The sequence below is a fragment of the Echiichthys vipera genome (assembly GCF_963691815.1).
Source record: "Echiichthys vipera genome assembly, chromosome: 19".
NCBI classification, from domain to species: Eukaryota; Metazoa; Chordata; class Actinopteri; order Perciformes; family Trachinidae; genus Echiichthys; species Echiichthys vipera.
The window spans coordinates 3,230,208-3,254,189 of NC_139844.1; the positions used below are offsets into that span (position 1 = coordinate 3,230,208).

Consider the following 23,982-nt stretch of genomic DNA (forward strand, 5'->3'; position numbering starts at 1 on the left):
TTTTAGAAAGCTCATGCGACATGAGGCTACGGTTAATGTGTCGGGTTTTAACGCTAGCTTTAGACGTTAGCCACTGGAGCTGCGAACAAGTGTGTTTGTGTGTGTGTGTATGAGAGAGAGACTAACGTGTGTGTGTGTGTGTGTTTGTTTGTTTGTGAGAGTGTAAAGTGTGTTTTTAGTTCCTACCTAACTCACTCTATAAGTGCACTAAACTTCCCCTTGGCCAAATACTTTCACTAGTTTTGTATTTCACAGAGCAAATAACACTGAACTGAATTTAGCATCAACATAAATTGGATTACTTATTCTAGACCTGTACATGCATGTAAACTAAAGAGATGTGCATGGGTTTGGCTCAAAGGAAATGTTGGTTTTGTCAATACTACTAACTACTTTTATCATATTGATTAAATATAATTGCATTACTAAAAAGAGACTAATATACAATTTTCTTTGACTAAAACTAGACTAAAATGCTCAGACTTTTAGTCGACTAAAACTAGACTAAAATGCTCAGACTTTTAGTCGACTAAAACTAGACTAAAATGCTCAGACTTTTAGTCGACTAAAACTAGACTAAAATGCTCAGACTTTTAGTCGACTAAAACTAGACTAAAATGCTCAGACTTTTAGTCGACTAAAACTAGACTAAAATGCTCAGACTTTTAGTCGACTAAAACTAGACTAGACTAAAAGTAAAACAGGCCGCCAAAAACAACACTAGTTTTAGCCACATTACAAATGTGAGACTCTACAGGCAAAGACACTGGGCCTCATTCACTATCCTCTGTTCATATAATGATGAATCCCATTTCCTCGTAACTTGAAAGCGTGTGCTACATAGTTGTTCCTAATGACAAAATCACCTCGCTATCCCCATTAAGACTATGAGACTGCAGTGTGCACACTTACACACACAGATATGGAAAACAGTAGTCGAGAGAATCAAGTCAAGAACGCCCAAATGAAAGCCTAAAAGCACCAGACTCCAAATGTAAAAAAAGTTACAGTTTGAAGTGGAGGTATTTCTGCAGGCATTGAACGCCAAAAGAGAGTTAAGCAGCAATAGTGGCTTTAAAGTAATATACAAAACCTTTAAAACCATTTAACTCACCTGGTAAAGCATGAACCCCAGGTGTACAGGTGATATTTTACTGCTGCATCGACGGTTTGAGTCCAGCTCTTTGCTGCATGCTGTCCTCTTTCTCTCACCTTTTCCATGTCACTATTCAACTGCTCTATCCAATAAAGTCTTAAAAATAAAAAAGCACCAAAAATATCTTTATTTTTATTTGAACACCATATTGCTTTGTAAAATAATGAACTTATTTTAAAAAAATATAATTAATGCTTTCAATATTATAATATATTCGATTATATATTATATATATAAATCATTTAATATTACATAACTGTATAAAAAAATGCAACAACCACAAAGCTGTTATAAGAAAACATTGGTGAATGAATCAGAACATCATAAGCTTCATGAAAGCTGCGTGAGTGGGTTATGAAGATATTTCTTTTTTCTAACGGTTGGTGAAAGAGGCCCGTTGTTATTCCATACACTGGTCAATTTTGAGATTTTCAGCTAGTTGCTAACTTTGCAGTCTGCTGTTTGGTGCTAGGCAGGTGATTAACAGTGAGTTGATCTGACCTTTTTTTTTTTTTAAAAGGGCTGCTTGGTGCTGCTGGAAACCAGATGGATAAAAACAGATTTCCAAACAACAAAACAATGAGCTAAAAGAATCTTTGAAGCTCCATAGAGCTGCTGGGAACTACATGTGTGTAAAGGAGATACAGTAAAAAAAAAACAACAGTTGCATCAGCAGCTTGTTACCAAAAAAGAATAAAAAACAGAAGTGAAACTGGCTGGTTAGCAGTCCCCAGGACTGAACAAAGAAAAGGAAGTACCATATACTGTAACTCCAATGTCATGAACACAAAATCCAAGGAAAACGAAGACACGGTGCTGAACATACAATTACACCACAGCAATTACTGAAATCCCAACGACGTCAACAGAAAAGGAGGAATTCAAAAGAGAATCATGATGTAAACCACATTAAAAGGAAAACACATAGCAGACAAACTACATCACATGCACGCTGTGTACAGTAAATCTCTGGTTCAGCTCTAATTTCCTCTGTTCTCCCAGTCTAGTCTGCCTAATGACTAGCAGAGGGGGTAATGCTGCTGTCAGGCTGAGAAGGCTCAGGCCCCACCAGGTCTATGCACCCATGCTGTTAGCCAGGGTGCTGCGTCTGGACACCCAGATCCCTCCCTCAGCACGTCGAGAGGAATGTGAAAGGTCAAGGGATTTGTTCTTTCCAACAGCCTTCTGGCTTACTCTCTTCTGCTTCGGTTTGTCTGCACATCGGAGAGTCAAACTGGGTTCTGGTATGTAAGTGACCAGGGAGCTGTTCATATATGTCTATATTGGAGTCAGTGATGAAATACAGTTATTCCAGCAGAGCACTAGGTACGTAGTGTTGCTTCAAATGAAAAGCTGTAATAGAGAGAGGAGAGGAGCCAGGAGTTTTGAGAAAGCGTTGGAAGCGTAGCTAGGCTAAATGCTACTCCTCATGGAAGTTAAGCCAAGAAACATTACATGTTTGTTTAAAGCAGCAGCTAGACTACAAGCTAGTCAGAAAAGGTAATATTACACCCATAAATATACTGTATACTGTTGCAGCAACAGGTGTTTTTGTGTTTTTAATCTGTTATATTTTATCTGAGAAAAGGTGTATAGCGAACGGATATTGTTTGATTTCAAGTCAGACAGGCAGCCGCCACAATTTCAGGATAACCTGAAGCAGTCTGCCCGGGGGATTCAAGTCAGTGGGTCATGGCAGTGCACAACTAGTTCAGCTTGGACTTGGCACAGGGTGGATGTGGCTCCTCAACGCTTCCCGGGCCGCAGTGCATGGAGCTCCCCGTGGGTCAGCAGAGAGTCTGCCGCAGCTTCATGTACTTTCATGTGCATGAAAGCCATCTAAATAGTAAACCTCGAGGGCAGTCTACCTGGCAGGGGGGCAGCTAACGAACCTCAAAGCTTCAACGCTGCAGACTGTCCTCTGCATCAGGGGTCTGCAGCGATGTCAGCAACCCACGACCGTGCGATTCATTTGTTTGATTTTAAAACAGCCTTATTATGCATGCAGATGCAGACAGGACTTTTTTGTTTGGAAAATAATATATGCCTACATTTCAACACAAATGGTCGTGCCTTGATGGTGTCATTCTTTAGCCTGCCTATCAATTGTATTTAAACCCAATAAACAGATCATATTTGACCAGAATGTTTACTTTTAGACGTGACATTGAAATCTTTCAGGACACGTGGACCAGCACCAGTTTCAACAGGAACCCTAATAAGGGAGGCTTTAGATTACAGTATCCTTACTTGACTTTCTAAATGTGTTAAAAGAATGCTGAGCACTAATTCCACAGCATTTCCACATTCATAGGAAGTAATGCATCACTGTGGCAGGCGTGTGGGTGGTGGGAGGTTGTGACAGACTGGGGAGAGTTAGGGTTCACCAAAGATGAACTGTGGGTACACAGTGCACAGTTCTGTCTTATTGGACATTCAGCTTCAAGGCACCAACAAGCAAACACCTGTATCTGGAATGTGCTGCTGCCTTTCTATGTGCTTATCTGAACCAAAGTCTGTCTTCTGATTCTCACAGGCAGCATGCATATATTGGATTTCAGTGAGTGACACGTAAATTGTTCATTGTAAGAGCATGTTATTTTAGGGCACAAAATAATGAAAAGATAATAACTAGTCCAAAAGGTCAGCTATGAGCTTACAGCTTGTGTCAGATATCCAATAAAGAAGAAGACAGTTTGTTCTTCTCTGGTCGTGCTTATTGGAAATGTTCCATGTAATCACAGACATCTTGGCAGGATCATATTTGGATGGAAAGTCAACCCTCTGCACAGGAAATAAATGATACATTCACAATAATGGAATGCAGTCAGGCCTCTGCAGTGTTAGACGAGACACTCAAGTAAGGCTGCTAACTGAAGCAGCTAAAATACAAATACATCATGTGTTAACAATGTTTTAAGGAGCTATTTTCTCTCCAGGTAACACAGACAGGCAGAGCTGGAGCAGACTCACTCTTTCCTGGGCTCCACACCGAATGAAAGAAGCAAAAAGAGGTCAGGCTCTAACTAGCATAGTGTTCACAGAGCGTTTCGCCTGTTGTTGCCCTCTACAAAAAAGCCTCAAATGAAACCACTGTGACCACAGCTGTTCTCTGTAAGCCAGCTGTCATTTAGTTCACATCAGGACTGGATTTTTTGTTCCAGAAATCAAATCCCTGTGAGCAAAGTAAGCTGTACTGCAGGCATTTACCTTCTGATGGCCTTTCTCTGCTGATCTTGCAAATATTTAGTGAAGGATATTGAGATGGGCAAAGCTGGAGAGTATAGGTACCAAACCTTAACTTTAGTTTAGAAGCTAAAGTGAAGAAACTACAGTAGATCATCTAAAGAATCCATTGGTACCAACCATAACACTCCAAAGTTGGGTTACATTCTGGGAGGTATAAACTGGCTCGGCCATTTTCAAAAGGCCTCTGTCCTCAACCTGATCTGAATGAAAATGAGTTCTCTGGCGTCTCCCCTATACAGGCACGCCCACTTTATGACAATTCAGACAGTTTGGGACAAAATCACGCCGTTTTTGTCATGCAGTACAAACATGTTCAGGGGTTAAATCCAGCAACAACTTGTGAGCCTGAAAAGTTGTCCAGGAGGAAATGTGTACAATGTATTGAATTAAAGATTATATGAATTTAAAACTGCTATATGCCTGAAATCAGGCGTGGTGCCTGAGAACTTTAAGAAATGATGTATTGTAATATTTCCGCATAGTGGTGTTCATAAACAGTGTTGAATGTCATATATTGGGTCTGACTGTAAAGTTGGATTCACTGAGCTCAGTTGTGTTTGTGTGTGATGATGTTAGTCCCGATAGCAGCCGTTTCATTGTAGTGAGAACATTTTTTGTAAGAAACTTTAAACGACAATCTAGAGGCCGAGGGCTTTCCTATGTAAAACAGGGTTTCTGAGCAGTTTGAGCACACAAGTGCTCGCCATCCATGCAATTCTCCATGCAACACTCCAGATGTGAAAAGTTTTTCATCCCAAATCACATCATGGATTTTTCTATGTTGTTCCTTAAGGTCTTTGTGTTTTAATGTGGTATTTTAGAAGGATTTCTGATAACTTTTATGGATTCTAGAGCGGTAAAAAATTATTAGATTTAGCCCCACATCTATGTAACAAATTATATTAGCTTGACAATTGCTGCAACAACTTATGAGACATAATAGAGCATGGAAACGATCATCATACACTTCCATCATAATGCCTAACCAAAACACAATGTTTATTACTAGGGATGCATCACGAGACGCGAAGATTTAAATCGGTTGAGATGATGCCCTTTTTAAACAGTCCAAAACATTTCATTACAATCCTATCAGTGTTTCTCTTATACATGCTGATGAGTGCTGTTGTTGAAATTTCACATGATCATTAATATCCTCCAAGTGGTGAAATACACGGCACAGACGTCTGCTGCTGAGCAGTCCGTTAAAATCAGCCGCTGCTGTACAGAAGCCAGGCTGCTCCGTGTGAGGGAGCAGAGACAGATGACGTGAACACAACAGTGTTGTTACTGGTTAACAGGCTTGGTAGTGAATCGCACGAGTGATGACAGATTATTTTAGAAGAGGTTCATGACGGGAGGAACAGGAAGCAGCTCTAAAAGTGATGTTGTTTCTTTGTAAATAAGTGCTGTGGATCTCTCTCTTTTGAACTTTTTTTTTCATGATGCCGTTGCCAGTTCGGATCTACAGTTTAATCTATAAACATTTGTTTACATTTTGCATTTGTTGCTTTATACAGTGACATACAGTTTGTCAAAATAAGATGAACTGAAACAATTCGATTTTTTGGGAGGAAAAATCGATTGTTTAGATGAATCAATTAAAGTCGATAGATTAATAAAAGGAAAAATGGTCCTTAGTGGCAACCCTGAAGGGAAAATATATTTTTTAGATTTTAATAAAGGCATATTTTTACTCATTATCTGCCTTCAATGCCTTTTTGTTAAAAAGCAATCGATTTGAAAGTCGTATCGTGAACTCACAATCATGAACTCAGTATTGTAAATGGTATATGATTGTGAGTTCGGTGAATCGTTAACTATCGGATTAATGACTAGAAGAACTTGAATCACAGTGAGCTGTATCTCAAACGAATCTTCAGGTTCCAGTTTTCAGTCGATGTTCACCCCTTCTATGTGTAATCTACTGGTGACCTGCTGCCTCACCCTGAACAGACAAAAAATGCTCTATGAAAAATACAGTAGTAGAGGAGGTTAACGCACAGTGCGTTTACATGCACATCAGTATCCCGAAAATGGGATTAATGGGATTATTGAAGTTCCCCACTTATTCATGAAAGGGGGTTGAATGGGGAAATGACGGAGTAACTCTTCCTCTGGTACAGTAGGTAGCGCTCCACCAACATACAGCTGGGCGAAATACGGCTTTATTTTCCGGTTCACCTTTGTTGAAACAACCGACTTTTGGATAGAATCAGGACAGAAACGGGTCTTCTTGGTAGTGATGTTACTTTCCATGCTGACGTCCTCCCTCAGTGTAAAGGTAACGCTCTATTGTTGTGTTTTTTCACATTGTTTTTGGCCTAGTTACTAAAGGAGTTCTCTAGGTCTGTTAACCGGGGTGTGAGAACTCTGATTTTATCCGGGGTACGCTGTTTACATAGTGTTTGAGAAACCTGGGCATGCCCTTAACCCGATTCTAATCAGGTTTTTAAACTGTGGAGAATAATTACAAAGGATTAGGCGCAGCTATGGCGGATAACCTCAGGCTGACTTCACTGAAATTTCTCTCAAGCAAATTGAGCTTGGCAAGTCTCCCCATGCATATTATGAGACTAGTTATATATGTATATATATATGCAACAGGTGGTGTGCTGTCACTATGAAAGGGTATGAAAGCCATTACATAATAACAGTGAGCCAACTATCTGATGATACGTTTCTTAAAAAGCTTGTAGGGTATGTGGACCTTGAGTTGTGGGAATAACTTTTGTTTATATATTAACACATCAAGCAAACAAAAAATGATCCCAAAGTGAAGTCAAACTAACCTTCAGAGCTGAAATCATTAGATCACTCAATAACTGTTCTGATAAACAATAAATATCGTTTTAGTTTTTGAAGTTCCAGCTTCTCAAATGTGAAGATCTGCTTTTTTGACAAAATGACAGACTGACTGTTAAATATGGTCAGATGAACCAATAATGACAATAATTGACAGTTACAGCCTTACTAACCTTAACTAGCTCTATAACTATCTTTTTTATTTAACCTGTCAAATCTACCTGTTATTTCACAAACTTTTTATGTAGGCTGTTATATGAACTTTGAAACCCGCTTACATAACTTGAACAAAGAATCAACAGGCTTGTAAACTCTTAAGTCTAACGGTTATAAAGTAAAAAAAAAAGTTAGAAATTCAGATTCAAATTGTGAAAAAAAGCCCCAGAAAGCGAATATGCCTTCACATTCACTGAGCAGTATTGGCAACTATCTTAAAGAGAAACTATTATAGAGCTAATGTGGTCTGAAAAGGTTGCTGTATCTGCCACAAAGCCCCCTTAAAAAGCTGCTTAAGGAGTATTCTAAAGGATTTGTAAAATGGGTTAGTTAATCTGCTGTGAAATTATTTTGAAGGTGCAGTAAATGTTAATACGTATTTCTGAAATAAAGTTACAATTATGACTGTTAGCTAATATTCTCAACCAATATTCAACATCTTAAAATCTGAAGTGCTCTGTCAAAAATATAAATTTTTTTTCTGTAATCCCTCCAACTGCATGCATCCTTCAGAGGGAAGAAATCCTCTGACCCAGCCTTTAGACCATGTGAGACTAAAGCTCTACAGTAAAAACTGGACTAATGAAATTCCTTTAGTTGAGTTGAAACATGTAAATGCCCCCTAGTAAGATGCTACCAACGAACCCGGATCATGACATTTTTTTAATGACCAAAATGTTACAATTAACTCTAATAAAGTGAAAACACACTGTGAGAGGTTCAACGTTCTATAACAACAACACAGACAACACCCAAAAACAAGTTCATAGTTATTTTAATGTAAACAGTGTCGATATGTATCGCTAAACCTCCATCCTGAATCACAGGTCACTGTGTAGCCCCGCCCTAAAGCATCCTCTGCTTTATTGTCTATTTGACTCTAAATAGGAACATGATAACTAAATGAACATCGTGCTGTATTGAAATACTTGAAACTAGAGACTGAGACCATAAACTCATTAGGAAATAAATCAAGAGAGAAGTTTAGGCTCATTTTCTCATTTGACTATACAAACAGACTTCTTTCTGAAGTTAAGACATAAGAAAGAATACAGGTTTAAGGCACTTCTTACAACTCAGAGCAGTCTGAAGCCAGCAGATTTGTTTTATAAAAGGCATCAAGGAATCATCCTTTAGGGAATATGAATATCTCTTTCATAACAATCGGAGCCCCTGGTTAAAAAGAGTTCTTGCTCTGGACCCAAGTGTTGGACACAATAATAAAGCTGGGTCTGTCTGACGTTCCTGCCTGTAATAGGGAAAGTTTTCGTTGCCACTGTACTCTACGGGGGGATTGTTGGGTCTATGTAAATAATAAATAAGTCATTGAGTGTGGTCTTTACCTAGTTTGTAAAGTGTCCTGAGATAACTTTTGTCATGATTTGGCACTGAAAATAAAATTGAATTGAATTGAATTAAAGCAATAAGGGCAAAAAAACATGAATCCCTATCCACTAACCTTGGGTCATGTAAACCAGGCTTCCTGTTAGCAGAGCCACACAGTTGGTGGGCTGGTGGTTGTGCAGGTACTGGAACCCCCAGCCTCGGACGTATGACTTCTCGTACATCAGGCGCGATGCGTTGCCGATCACCTGGAGGAAGCGCTCTTGTTGGTCCTTGTTCAGGTACTCAAACAGGAAGTCGTAAGCAGTGGCAAACCCAACCAAAGAGTGTGCCAAAGGAACTTCATCCCAGGGGGCATCTTTAACCAACCTGCAATACAAACACCAACACAAGGCTAAAGGCAAGGCATCAAACATATGTGGAGCATGTGGAAGATAAACTCAATGGTAATCAGGTGTGAAATGTTCACGCTTTAAATGAAGCCCTGGAAAATGTTTATCATGAAAAAGAAGCCTTTTTCTTTGCAGAGCCCTTTAATTATCCTTACCACAGCTGTAAAACATCTATGCACTTTGAAAGCAAAAACAAAGATGCTAAGTAGCATTTTATACCACAACTGCTGCACTATTGCTTACCAATAAAGAGACTTATAAAGATACATTAAAAGTGAAGTGTGTGCAGATTCCCTTAGTTAACAGGCGCAGGGATCTAAGAATGCTGACTTCTGTGAGTTTTAGAAGTGCATGTGCTGGAGTCGTAAAAGAGTGAAAGGTGTTCTGAAATTATTCTGCTTACTTTAGTTAAAAAAAGGAAGTTCAGATGTGGTAATAAAACCGAGTGCTTTACTGTAAACTGCCATGAGTTGACCCAGTGAATCATGCTATGTATAACTTACACAAGGAATCGGTTCAAATCTAATGCTGCGTTTCCTCTGCATGGTACAGCTAGGGCTGTCCAATATTCCCTTGTATATCCAACTTAAAACTAACTTCACCCTGGTTTTAAACCATGTATGGCTGAAAAGTGGCAGCTACATTAGTCGTAAAACCAAATGTAACTGTCGGTTTGGGAACATTGCGGCTTTCAACAGAATGAAAAGGAAGAGCCAACAAATTTAGACGAGGCATTATTCATAATCTGCACCATAAATATCCCTGTGAAACGGCCTGCCTTTCATCCAGATATCGAAGTGCAACTGCCTGCTCCTGCAGCACCAAGTCGCAGAGCTGGAGCAGACGGGTCAGCCTGGTGCCAGCCGATAGTTAGGAGTGACTGAAGTCTTTGCACGAGTTGCTAAATACAGCCGTGAAAAAAACAGGTAGTTTAACAATATCTGGTTAAGGATATGATTCATTAGCACAGTTTTCAGAGACTGCTGTACCAAAAATGTACAACACAGTACAGACATCGGTCAAAAGCGAGCTTAGGCATGCCGACTCTGTAACAACTGATATGTGGTCAGGGGTAAATATGACTCCTTATACTGTATGAGTCTAACAGTACATTACCTGACTTGGTTCTTAAATCACGTTGCCTCAAAACCAGTGGCAGCTGCTGGTCTTTCAAGAATGGGAAGGTAATTTTCCGGCCTACATCATAAATGTGTATTTCTATGTAAATTCTACCCTTCATTCCTTTTCAAGAAAATTATCTGTGACCTTGTCGTACCAACTAGACGTCTTTTCCAGGGACTTGACCAGTGTCCTCTCAATGGCTGCCGCGCCAGGCTACTGTGAAGTGTGAGTGATGGTGACGAGGGGAGAAGCTCCGCAGCTGCAGCTGCTCGTTGGGGAAAGAAACCGCAGTGTGACAGAACAGAGTCTCCAACACAATGCTAGTCGTTTTTAAGTCTCTGGGGATCGGTAAAGTCTCCGGATCAGTTCAGAACAACGGAATGAAAAACTTGGAAATATTCGCTCATTCAGCTGTCAATAAAAAAAGGATTCCGCCTCAGACAGCCCATCCAATCATCATGCAGAAGCCAAGCGTCCGGGCCAGCCCACTGCCCCATAGACCCCCAGAGATGCTGAGTGGCCGATGGGCGAGACAAAGCCCAGCGTTTATCCAATGAGCGTCTAGTTTGGCTGCAGTGGAACAACCCGCTCTACACTTCCCCATTGAAGTCAGTAGAAGCTGAGCGTCCGACTGTGTAAAGCGCTGTGGTGCTGTGGGGATGAATGAGAAGGACGTTGCTCCAGTTACCTCTGATAAGTAGCTGGCCTAAAGAGGTTACAAGGTTCCTACACCTTGCAAGATTTGTGTTGCCCGTCTAGAAATCGCTTGTAATTGCCGCGGGGGGCCGTGTTTTTCATGAGATTAATTTGCACGTGAATACAGTTTTTCAAACTATTGTTTTCTTTCTGACTGCATTCACGCAGAAAGTGATTATTACACAGCAAAAAAGCATTGTTGTTTTTTCAGATCAAAGTAAATTTTTCAGGGCTTTCGTACCACGCATAAAGATATCAACCGATCAGGTTGTGTTACTTATGAGGATTAAAAGACAACAACACAGAGGTTTGCTACTAGACCTCATAAATCCAAGGAAAACTATTTCACTAACGTTGTTTACCAGGGGGAACTAAAATTCATTCAGAGCATTTCTCAACTCAATAAAATATCTTACAGTAGTTCTGTGTTCGCTTTTATATAACAGAAGAAGCAAATTTTATTTTGTCCTCTGGCCGGAGTCTCTGGATTGAAGCCCCATCAATCCACTCAGCTGCAGAAACAAGACATGGGGCTCTGTGGGTCCGAAAACTGTGGCTACTGTATCACTCTCTCCTCTCTCTTCAGCAGCGTCACTAGAAGAGGGAAAGGTAGATTTATAAAGCTTATGTTTAGTTTCATTTTACAGTTCAAAAGAACATTAACCATTAACATTTTTCTCTATTGATATTCAAGCAGTCTATATTTGTTGTAAGTATAAGTAAGTATACATAGTTTTGTGCGAGGGGGGTGTTGTAATAGCCTAACAATAAAGCCTATTAATATAGGCTAATCAGGGTGAATTTATTTTTATTTGTAAGTACAGCATAGAAGTGCATACCACGCTATTAACCTATTCTAACCTACCACGGTTGAAATTGGAATAGGACAGAGAGGCGACCGTTGGTTCAAAACAACAATGGCTTCTAAAGAGGTTACAAGGTTCCTACACCTTTTCCAAACTACACCTTCTTTTCTTTGTGTTATATCATAAATGTCATACTATAAAACATACATTTCAAGCCGTTTCAAACACGTTATTCAAAATCCAAGCACTTTTCAAACCTTGAAAACACTAAAATTCAAGTGTTTTCAGGAATTTCCAGCACCCGTACGTTCCCTGAAGTTAGCTTTCTGTTCGGTTGCCAATAAAAGGATTCAGTGAATGTTGCATTGAAGATAATGTCACAATGCTTTCACACAGCGTCACTTTGACAATCAGCTGAGAATCCTGCCTACAGGAGAGTAGGGTTGGGAGATATGACCAAAATATCATATCACCATTTAGGTCATTTCATGTCACGATAACCATATATCTCACAATATAGCACATTTTCAGAATATTTTTATTTTTTTTGCTTAATGTAGGCCTTCAATAAAAGTGAACTGTAAAATACATTTACCCAGTACATTTTTGGACTAAATATTATCTTAAAGTGCACTGTGACGGTAATAAACCCTTTCATTCTAGGCGGATAGCGCTTGACAGACAGCCGTGAATGAAAATCCAAATAACAAAATCCTTAAAAATAAAGTTAATCCACTTGGTCTCCAGCTCCTCTGATGATGGATTACATAACTTTTCTGTTGGTTCCTTTCGACAACAACAGGGCAGGTAGCTGACAGGCCCTGGTGGCTAACCGCTAGTCTCTGCGCAGGTCCGCACTGGTCTGTTTGAGGGCGTACCTAACTAGCAGGAGGGGACAGCCATGTACCCTGTTACTGAATGACACACTGTATTCACGGAAGTAAACACAAAAATGCTATCGAAGTGTTTCAGGCAGGTAAAGAGAAGTGACGTCTGATGGAGACACAACCATAGAGAAAACTCTGTTTTCTGTGGAATATTGTTTTTTTTTACTTGGAACACCCTTTACATGCACAAACAAACTATATAACATACTAAAGGACAGGGAAAACCCCAAAAAGCATAAATGGGCCTCTTTAAATGTTAAGTGGCAGTTGAGGTGTATTTAAAAATCCTTTCTTGTCTGGTCATGCAGTGAAAACCCAAAGGATTGCTTCTTTATGTTGCAATTTTCCCATATGGCAAAAGGGAAGAATATAATAAAATGGATGCCAAGTCATAGTTGAACTGTATATTGAATTATGCCAAAGCACACACAATCTCACTTCTGTAAGTTTGCACAGACTGTGTAAAAAGAAAAAAGAAGCAGCAGCCACCGGAACGCCACAAAGTAGAAGCTCCCTGTCGGAGCATGGTTCCTGGAGTTGTCGGAGACATAATTGAAGGTCATGAATACCACAGCTGACTGATTCCTGGAGCCACTCTGTGCAAGCCTTCAGAGGTTCACTGACCATAATAAAAGTGCAACCAAGGAGAAAACTCACAGTGTGTTCTTAAGATGTGGAAACACATGTTCAGTGGCTTCTCGTTTCTGCACTGTGGCACACATACTGAGATTGTGAAAAATGTCCTGCAAATTGCATTAATTCCACACCATCTAATCCCCCTTCCACCTGTTCAATGGCTGGAGGCAACACTCCAGCCATGCAGCAAAGTGAAGAGGATTTAATACGCTGCTGGAGCAACAATTACTGAAAAATAAATGATGCAAACATGATCAAATCTTAAACCCTTAACTATAGAAACAGACAAAACATTTCCATCCATCTGTAACTCCAGATACATTGAAAAGTTCATTAAATGTGGTCTGGTATTAGGGATGTCTGGATTTTGCCATAACTGCAGTTACATAATGTCAGTTTCATAACAGTAAGAATTTTAGAAACTATATCTATCATGTTGATTCCTGCATTGTTGCCCTGTAAAAACAAATCTTGTGAATCATGTTGTTCGTGCGTGCAGTGAAATCTCCTTTGCGATGTGAGAGTTGTCAGTCACTCAGCCAAAGTGTTGGAACTGACATTCCAGCCTTAGATCTGCCAAAAAAGGGACTTAAATCTGTAGCGTGGAGCATTTTGTATACCTCCAAAATAGGGCTGCACACACACACACACACACACACACACACACACACACATACAGCCTGACACAGCACTGTGAAAGTGAAACTACTAGGGATGGACGTGAGTGATCGATCCCTTGAGTCGTCCTCGTTTCAAATTAACTCGCTTGATAAACAACGGCACTCACGTTTTTTTTGTGTGTGTGTGTGCAGCACCTGTTACTTCTGCGTTTGACCAGAGACCATCTGAGAGAAGTTGTGTGACCTACATGACGGGTTACTGTGCAAGGCCCAGATGACATGGAGGGGGAAAGAAGTGATGCTCGGGGTCGCAACATCACAAGCACAGAGGCACTGGACACGCTCTTCAGGGAGGACTAGCTTGAAAATACCAACGAGCTAGGAGCTTGTTTCAGTGAGCCATGCATTGGTCCTCAGAAAGACCCACTGGAGTGGTGGAAGTCCAACAGACACCGGGAGAAAAAAAAAGGCTGTTGTGTTAAAACAGCACCTGCTGATCCCTGCCACCTCTGGGCCAACGGAGCGCCTGTTCTTCACGGTGGGACTGATCATTAACAGAATGGGAACGAGGATTTAATTACATTTGAGGAAGCAATGTTTTGAAGTTGTGGTTGTGAAAAGTAAATCCTTAAAGGGGAACTTTGACTGTTGTGATTGAGAATAAGCTTTAGGTGTTGGGAAGGCTGTACTGCTGTGCATCATTATTCCTGCAGGATGATGTGTTGGGTTCTGAAAATAGATTTGGAAAAACGAGTACTTGATTGGCCCTCAAGGAATTGATGTGATCCCTCGATCTTGGAATAAACTACTCATGCCCATCCCTAGAAACTACAGTTCTAATTATACCGTCAGCTTTTGTCAAAGAATAAAAGCTGTGGGGATCTAGGAAGTAGAGAATGGCTGTAATCCACTTCTCAGTCACTTTGCACTTGCAGGCAGAACTAATGTTCACTGAACTAAATCAAATTGTTAGGGAACTAAGGAAGCACTGTTGATGGCTGATGCCTTCATGATGTTCAGCCGTGGCTGACTGAAAAGCCTGAGGATTGCTGGAACGTGGGCTGAATGAATGAATTCAGCTGATTGTTCATTGTACTTCTCACGGTATGAAGTATTGCAGTGATGTTTGTTTGCTCTGGTTCCTACAGAATCTTATTGTATATCTGTGATCAGGTATGTCTGGCCCCTCTCTCATTCAGACAGAATTACAGCCAGATCCTGGAGAAGCCAATCCAAACCCTTGAGGTGGGTTAAAGACAATAACTGACAGGAGTGTCATAGTTACTAATGTAACCTGCGTTCTCCATCCAGCACAACTTACCAAGTTCAAGGCACTCCGATCAAACTGTCAAACTTGGCAACACTAATCAAATATGAATCAAGATTCTGTTGCTGTATTGCCTATTATTATAAAATGTTTTAAGAAATACATTTTTGTGTACTGATAAGCTTGGAGAAAGTTTGTGGCCAGGTCAGCATTTTTTTTTTTACGGTTTCAAAACAGACCATGCACCGCCCTTCGCTCAGCGCTTCGTCTTTTCACTGCGAGGTTCCAGTTTAATACACATTTGCAAATGATTCTGGCAATGCCAGGCTCCATTTGAGGTGTTGTAAGGAATACAATAAATCTAGACACATAATGTTATTTCTTGTTAACATTGCAATCTGTGCCACAGGATCTATAATCAATCGTAACTTTATTTGGGCATATGCACTAGAGGTATGATCAGGCCCAGAAAATCAGGTCTGACCCGACATGAACCCACAGTTTCTGTCCAAGCCTGAACCATAGCAGCAGTTTTGGGCCTGAGCCTGATTAAAAACACGGATTTCCACTGACCATATTAGAGCTGTACAGTACGGTCTAAAATCTATATCACGGTATAATTTTAAGCATAGACGGTAATGGTATTATATCCCGGTATATTGAGCTTCTTCTATCTTTAAGTAAAAGTTTGAGGCTCTTGTTATTTACGTCACTTTATACTTCTACTTCACTACAATTCAGTGGAAAATATTCTTCTTTTTACTCCACTACATTTATCCGATAACCTAACCAATTTAGTGAGCAAGTCTCCTAGTGCAGCAGTATTTGACGCGCTGAGACAGTTGCGCTGAGATGACAGAGAAGACAGCAGTCAACATCGACCACTACAGCCGTGAATTACTTTTTCACATAGGCTTCTACTCAAAGGGTCAGTAAATATTCATATTCCTGACCTGCACATATTGTGTGGTTACGTCAGAGCTGCTCTGCCGGATACACGGTAGAGTCAAAATCCATCCATATCCAAATTACTACAGTCCTACCGTCTATACTGTTTATTCCTTACACCCCGGGACTATACATTATTCATGACATTACACACAGCAGACTATAAGGTCTGCATTTAAAAAATATATGAATAATAAAACACAGGGAAATTTGCACCAACCTGATCAGGGACATGCCGAGGGAATTTTAAGAAATGATGTCTGACATGGGTTCTTGGGAGGGATGGTGGGATTTACTGTATGTTGGGTTATTTTCTTCTTGTTCCGGTTTCTTCACTTTAGGGCAGATGCATTGACAAACTGTACAACTGTTGTACTTTTTCAATAAAAAAATGTGGAAATAAATAAATAAATAGATAAATAAATAAATTATTTTAGATGGTCGGGCAAAATCAACCTGCTTCATACCTGATTTTAAAGGAGCACTATGGCAAATGTAGCAGTAATAGCATAAAATAAGCAGAAATATGCAAAAGATAGGTCGGGGGGAGCCATAACTAAACTTACAAAGAAAATCTGAAACAGTGTAGTGTCCGTGGGGCAAATGCAGAATTTGTCTTTGTAATGACACAAGCCGGCCCGGCGCTGGGCCCCGCCTCCTTAACACCACCCTATATAAAGAGGTAAAACGTCACCGTGACTGGCAGCTGAGAGGTCGTGGCATTGCCAGCACCGGGAACACGAGAATGGCAGCGCGCTCAGGAGCTCCACGGTCACCACGGTCTGCAGCTAAAAAGCAGTCCAACAGAAAAGGGCCCGCACCAGGATAAATATGGGACTGGCTTTCACAACATGGCGAAGCTTAGGAGCCTCTTTGGGTAGGTGAGTCGCTTCTCATGGCAGTGCTAATGCTAATGTAGCAGTGTGGCTGCTTATAGTCACTGAATCGCTTGGTAGAACACTTTCTCTCTACGTTCCTGTGTCTTTCTTCAGCTGTCATCTCACGCGTTAACGCAAAATGATTTTAACTGCACTATTTTTTTAACGCGGGGGGTGGAATACACAAAGAAGCCATTGAGACAATTTTTTCATGCACGAACAGCAAAGAACAAAGAAATCTGGGACAGTCGCTAACAGTCGCTAACAGTCAAATGCGGCTAACACAGATTAGTTCGGCGCGGTGAGTTGAACGCATTCAAACGTCTTTTTTAACCACTAGCACTGCTCCAAATAACACCAAAGGAATTATTAAGTCGTCCTTTCATTTTTGTTTCACAGCCGGGAAAGATACAAACACGAACCATTCTGTCCCTCTTCACTTCAAGTTGCAGGCTAGTCGTGTTTACCTGTGCCTGCACTCACTGTGCGTCTTCCTTAACACACGCCCCCTGACCCCTGACCCCTGATCTCTCGTGTAATGTTTCGGTGCTGCAGAGAAAGCTGTGTGGGACTTTTCTAAACCTTTCACCATTTGACTGTTAGCGACTGTCCCAGATTTCTCCATTAGTTGTTCATGCACGAAAAAAATTGTCTCGATGGCTTCTTTGATGAGTGTATTTGACTAAAAAGAGCCTGGGACGATTTTAGAACCGGAATATGACTTTAAGGCCCTGTCTTGAGTTTCAATATCTACCTTTAACGTTTTCATTATTTTAGCTATTTTGTGCTTACATTGTGCACTCTTTCTAAATCAAATAGTGATTAATCAGATTACTACAGCAGTCCTAGGCCCATTCAATATTCTATCAGAGCAATACCGTAAACCAGTGGATCAAAGGAGAACAAAGCTTTAGTCTTTGCTTTTTTTCTTTTCAATTACTGGACGATTTCATTCATTTGATTTACCCCTGGATAAATCAAAAATCCCGACATTTGGGACGGTGTGTGGGAAACATGGTTTACAGTAACTATTACAGCAGAGTGGAGTCAATCCCTGTCTGTTCACCTGGACCCTGAGCTGAAGTCTCAGCCCAGGCCCCTGCCGTGGGCTATTGTGCTCACATCTGAACATTTAATTTCCTTTCATGTTCTGCAAACAGCTGCTAAATATATTTCATGGAGCACAGACTTATCAGACCACAATACACTACCAGAGCTCTGCCCACAGAGGAACATGAGAACACTCTGGAGATGGAGCCGACTAGAAAGCCTCTGAGGGAGAGGATTTAGCATTAATACCCAGTTGATGCACATGCATGGGGGTGGAAAAAGATATAAGGTATGACCTTAAGGTTAACTCTGAACAGATTTGTCAATGGAAAAAGAAAACAGCCACTGCTAAAGGACATGTGGCTCATATTCTTCTGTAGAAAATGTCACAATAAACAGACCTCAGATCTCATTGTGTCAAATTGAAGGGATGAAATAATGAAAAGACAGAAAATCTACCAACTAGGCTGAGCCGCCATCCTCTCCATGTAGTCCTTGGCCAGGTCGAGGGCCCCAGCCCTGTGCGGGTACAGCACGCAGAACATGGACAGCACACCCAGGTTGTTTCCGTACACCTCATTCCAGCGGGCGCTGAACTCTGCGGGGCTCCAGGGGGGCAGGTACATCTCAGGATGCTCCAGCATGGTTTCACCAGCCTCGCGGATCCTCCTCGCCATGTCCTGATGAGTCCCTGCAGCTGCAAACTGTAGTTCCTCCACATCCCCCCGACTGAAGTACAGCATGGGATGACCATTGTAGTTGCCTCCCATGAAGGGGATTCCTCCGCTGGGGTCCACTTCCGCTGCCTCCACCACTGCCGGGGGGAGAAGGGGCCACAGCAGACTTATGAAGAAGACTGTGGGGGCCCCACGGGTGTGGGTTCTCATCGTCTCATCAGAGAGGGGACTGTGGCATCGCCGAAAGAGCTCAGCTGAGAGGGGGGGAAGAGAAGGATTTGAGAAAGCCAGCCCATATTCTGCACAGCCTTTTCTTACAAAAGCCCTGCATTCCTTGAATAATTAGATACAGCTGTAGTCCCGATGATGCAGGCTTTCCATAGTACTGCAGAGGAACAGTTAAGAACTCGTCACACTGCTGTTCAATAATATAGGAGTCATTGGTGGTGAAACAGTAAGTTAGTAACAGATAGTTTACATTTACCCCAAATTCTAATTTCTTTATACTTCCCATGAATACAATAATCCCCTTCTGCCATAAAATGTTCACTTATTATACCCCCATACAGAGGTTATTTTAGACCACTGCACACTGTATTACCTAATATTCACTTCTTTAATTGTTTCTGAGTTGGTGTTGTCGGACAAGTCTGGCCATGCACACCCAGATGGCCAGACAAGCAGGCCTGAAGGTAACATAAATGTCCATATACAACAGTAACATTACTCCAGTCTACTGAAACAACTTCTAAACCAAAGTGCTGTGCTTCAAAGAAAGACAAGAGTTGGCCCAATGTCTCTGCTCTGAACATATGAGTAAATTCCATGACCTTAGAGGAGCTTTTGGCAAAGGCCTGCTGGAAAAACCCTTTGGTAGTGATTTCAACATCGTCTAGACTGAGGTCCATTCGAATGCAGGGAGCTGGCCGTGGTGTGTGTTTATTTGTGTTGTGTTACAAAAAAGTAAAGCTCAGATTGGTACATACAAATGTTGCCCTACTTTTAACATTTGACCTTCACATTACTCTGTGGCTTTAGGTTGAATATGGAGAATGAGCAGAACACCACCATCCAGTGTCTCAAGATTAAAGTCACAACAACAAAAAATAATTCCAGCAGTCGGGTTGCCAGTTCGTTGCCAGGTTTGTTGTCGAGTGTGTCAGTGATCAGCCTGCTCCATGTCAGTGATGAATCATTCCGGGTAACCACTAATTTGGACTAATCAATTATTTTTTAACAGCATTTAACGTTAGCCAGTCTTCAACTGAAGTCTTTCTTTGAGTGCTGTGTAACTGATTAGCTAGCTCTCAACTCAACATGAGCAGAGCAGCAGCTTTCACAGCAGTGACAGTGAGGCAGATGGAGATGGGTAAACTGACATATACACAGTTGAACCACCGCCGCACACAGACAACCCTGGCAACCAGCAATGGACACCACTATTGGCTGCTACAATGGAGACAGAACGGGACAGAAAGTCATCGTCAAACCCATCAAAAAATATTAATTCAGACTAATTTTTTTTATTTTTATGGGAAAGCAATACTTTCTTTCTGTACCCCTCAAAACGCCCCATGGGTCTATTCTTTTTTTAAATTAAATATAACTTTTAATAAAGATTCTACATATTCAACATTTAACATGAGGACGGTGGACAACTCCAGACTACAGTATCACACTGAAGCTGTAACTGTGTCAGGAGCCAAGGATCTATTCTGACTGAGGACACCTGTGAGCCTGAATTACACTGATCTCAAACCTACCAGCTTTGGGCTTTTTCACCAAATTCAATATGTTAGTAGGTCTGTGCTAATCTCAGAAGGGATTTTAAGGGGCCTCATGGCACTTTACAACATTGTAATGAGTACTTACAGTTAGGGCTGTAGCTAGAGTTTTAGAAATACTGAGGATCTGAACCCATATTTTCATATTTTTGTATTCACTCTAATGTTTCAGTCTACAATGCCAGGAATATAACAGCAGTGAAGTGCTACAGTAAGTTCTTTATAGGGCTGAGTGTCACACTTCAATATTTTCTAATTACCAAAGTGACTTTTTTCTATATAGAAACGTGTCAAAAGTTAGTTCATAATTTATCTATATTTTCTTCACTTTCTTCATTAATAACTTTGAAGTATATTGAGAATCTAAACAAACTAGGGCAATATGGCCAAAATCTTCTATCTCAATAACAATTTATATTAAGGTGTAGCTTGTTTACCTGTTCAATAAATTCAGTCACATATGAAATAACCATATGCTATTTTTGTATACTCCTGTGTAAATTAAATACTTGACAAATAACAAAGACAATAGTATTTTTTCAGTTCATTAAGAACTTTAGTGCAAAGTGAACATTGAGCAGTTTCAGGCGAAATTATAAAGAAAAAAATTATTTTTCTATATTTACATACATGTACACAAATAGTGTGATGTAAAACAAAATTGCAATGAGTTATCATACTGAACAGCTAACGTGACATGAGACTAGATATCATCTGCGGTTTTAGATATGCTATTCTGACATAAGTGTTGTCTGGTGGATGGATGGCTGGATGGATGGTATCACCCAGCCCTAAAAAGGAATCAACCAGGACCCCCCCTAAAAAAAAGGAATCAGTCAGGACCCCCCTAAAAAAAGAATCAGCCAGGACCCCCCCCCCCCCCTAAAAAAAAGAATCGGCCAGGACCCCCCCCCCCCCCCCCTTAATAAAAGAATAAACCAGGAACCCCCCCCCCCCCATAAAAAATAATTAGCCAGGACCCCCCCCTAAAAAAAAAATTAGCCCTAATATAAGTTTAGTCGGTACAATGTTTGTTGTTTGTATATCTGGAGTTTTGTAACAAAAATAATTTCCCCCGGGGACTATTAAAGTATTTCTGATCTGATTTTACTCACCTTCTGCTACTTTGACTCATTTTACGGAGCTGATGGAGTTCTCATTGTTCTGTGATATTAATAGTTCATTCTTCTTTTACTAATTAGGGAAAGATTAGATAAGTAGCAAAACATAAAACGGAGTGCGGTTGTGTTGTGACTGTAGAAAGACCTTCCCTCAGGCCTTGCGACCATATCTCCATGTTCAGACTTATTAAGCCTACTTTGAATGTGTTCTGTTGACACAACAGTGAATAGTTATGACAGATTAATATCTGTCACCCAGCATTGTTCCACACAAGAAAACAGCACAGGTCACAGTGTAAACACCCAAACCTGTAGGCTGAAGCCGATCATATTATACCAATAACCCCCCGCCTTCTCAGATCGATGCTTCAACGGGAACACATTTACTTTGTCAAACTTTATGCTTAGTTTTCGTTTACAAGTCTTTCACTTTGATTTAAAAAGTCCACTATCATAAAGCCTGTCCCCCAAACACTGAGAGCAGTGTACAGTAATGTCAGTTATCGGTGCTATTGATAATCCCAATGTTCATGTCGGCCACAAAAGAGTGAGGGGAGAAGCCGTTAGCGGGGACTTCTCTTACCTGTCAGAAGCGGGGCTCACAGCTCCGTGTTCCCGCCGTCACAACACTCGTCTCTTCCCATCACAGCTGCGGTTTTTAGAACGATTATCGATACGGTTAAAAAGTTGGTTTTAGAGGCGAAACAAAGTTACCGAGGGGAGGGAAAGAATACGTGAGTGCGGAGGGAGCGTCATGCTAGCGAGTGAGGAGGGGCAGCAGCGGGGGAGAGAGGCTTAAAGGAGCCCTAATGAATGAAGCCCTCCCTCCGCTCAGTCTCGGTCTGAGTCCCGCTCAGCTCCGTTCACAGGTACGGAACACAAACGCTCTTCACACGGCTCCTCGCTTTTATCTGCCCAGCGTTTAGACTGCGTCGGTAATCCCCGGGCACTAATACTGCACATTACCATATACAGTAGACTTGGCTCTCAGCTCCAGTTTGTAGGGGAGACTGGGGTTGGTTGTCACACTTTTTACTCTTGTCCGAATTCCTCCTCATGAACCCATTTTAGGGTAGTTATTGCTGCAATAGAGGGATGCTCACAGTCCTGGGTTTAAATAAATATCCCTTTCATTAGTATAACTCATTTGAACAGCAGGTAATTAACTTAACCAGGGTGTATTCCTGCCGAAGCACTCCAGCACCTTTTTCTTCAAGTGAGAAAAAACGAATAGTCACAGTTTGAATAATCTGGGTGACAGTCATAGCCTACCCTTTTTTTGAGGAACTTCAAGATCCGACCATTATTAATGTCTTTCAAGAAAGATGATGAAAGCAAATAGTTTGTTGTCATTTTTGACATTTAAAGTGGCTCTATTAATTCAGGACCTCATCTCATGAACTAACATGAAAGAAAACACTCCACCTTAAATTTCCGGTAGCTGTCTGAGGGCGCACTCACACTGTCCATCCGTACCGTGCCCAAACATGTTTCATGGCTTAAGTCCGTTTGACCAGTGTGAGTGCAACTGTACCGCTTCTAGCTGTGGCCAGCTTGCCGGTCACGGCCCGCTTGGGAGAGGTGGGCTTTTGTAAAGCACGTTTGCACATGTACGAGCACAAGCGTGTGCACGTGTACGAGCACGAGCACGAGGCCTACGGCGGTTCTGACGTCATTTTATGTGCGCCTGTTGGGACATAGAAAAAAGAAGGACAGACCACCCACGGACATTTAAAACAATGGCGGTGAAAGGTTCACGTTGGTGTGAGGAGGTGGATTGTTCACTGCAGATTTGGTCGATGAAAATATTCAAAAACAGTCGACAAGACGCACAAAAACTCAGAGGTCTATGGAAAGATTTGTAAACAAAGCGTCAATCTATGCGTGTGACGTGTTACGGCGTGATGACGTATAGGCAGCAAAAAGCATTCGCCGAGGCCCGGGTAGTGTGAGTACAACGGGCCTGGGCGGAGAGGGAGGGGGGGACAAGTACCCTAAAGCACGGGGCACGGTACAGATGGACAGTGTGAGTACGCCCTAAGAGTGGTAAAAGACTGAATGACAGCAGCACTAGTCACACCAGCAGAGATGCAAATGTGCTAAAAGGTCTGAACATTCACAGCAGCTCAGGAGGAGTCCTGTCCTGTTCCTGCTGCGGAGGGCAGTGACGGAGGTCAGCTCCAGAGACTCTGGCCAGGAGACAAAATAAAAGCATCTCCTACTGTGATTTCTGAACACAGACAGGGAGCTGAAGCAGGAGAAGTCTGTCACATATTTAATCGAGTTTCCTTTTAGAGAAATGCTCTGAATGAATTTGAGTTCCTTCTG

At 41.3% G+C, this 23,982-nt stretch overlaps 1 protein-coding gene across 1 annotated transcript in view; it reads right to left on the minus strand.

Annotated features, from left to right (window-relative positions):
• The window catches only part of dse (dermatan sulfate epimerase), a 38,031-nt gene extending 15,666 nt beyond the window's left edge, over positions 1-22,365 (minus strand). Inside the window, exons 1-3 of the mRNA XM_083934492.1 lie at positions 22,238-22,365; positions 18,532-19,003; positions 8,886-9,139 (exon numbers count right to left, since the gene is read on the minus strand). Of these exons, the coding sequence (XP_083790618.1) occupies positions 8,886-9,139; positions 18,532-18,959 (682 nt within the window). The 5' untranslated portion in view covers positions 18,960-19,003; positions 22,238-22,365. The remainder of the gene's footprint in view (positions 1-8,885; positions 9,140-18,531; positions 19,004-22,237) is intronic.
• Between the last annotated feature and the right edge of the window lie 1,617 nt (positions 22,366-23,982).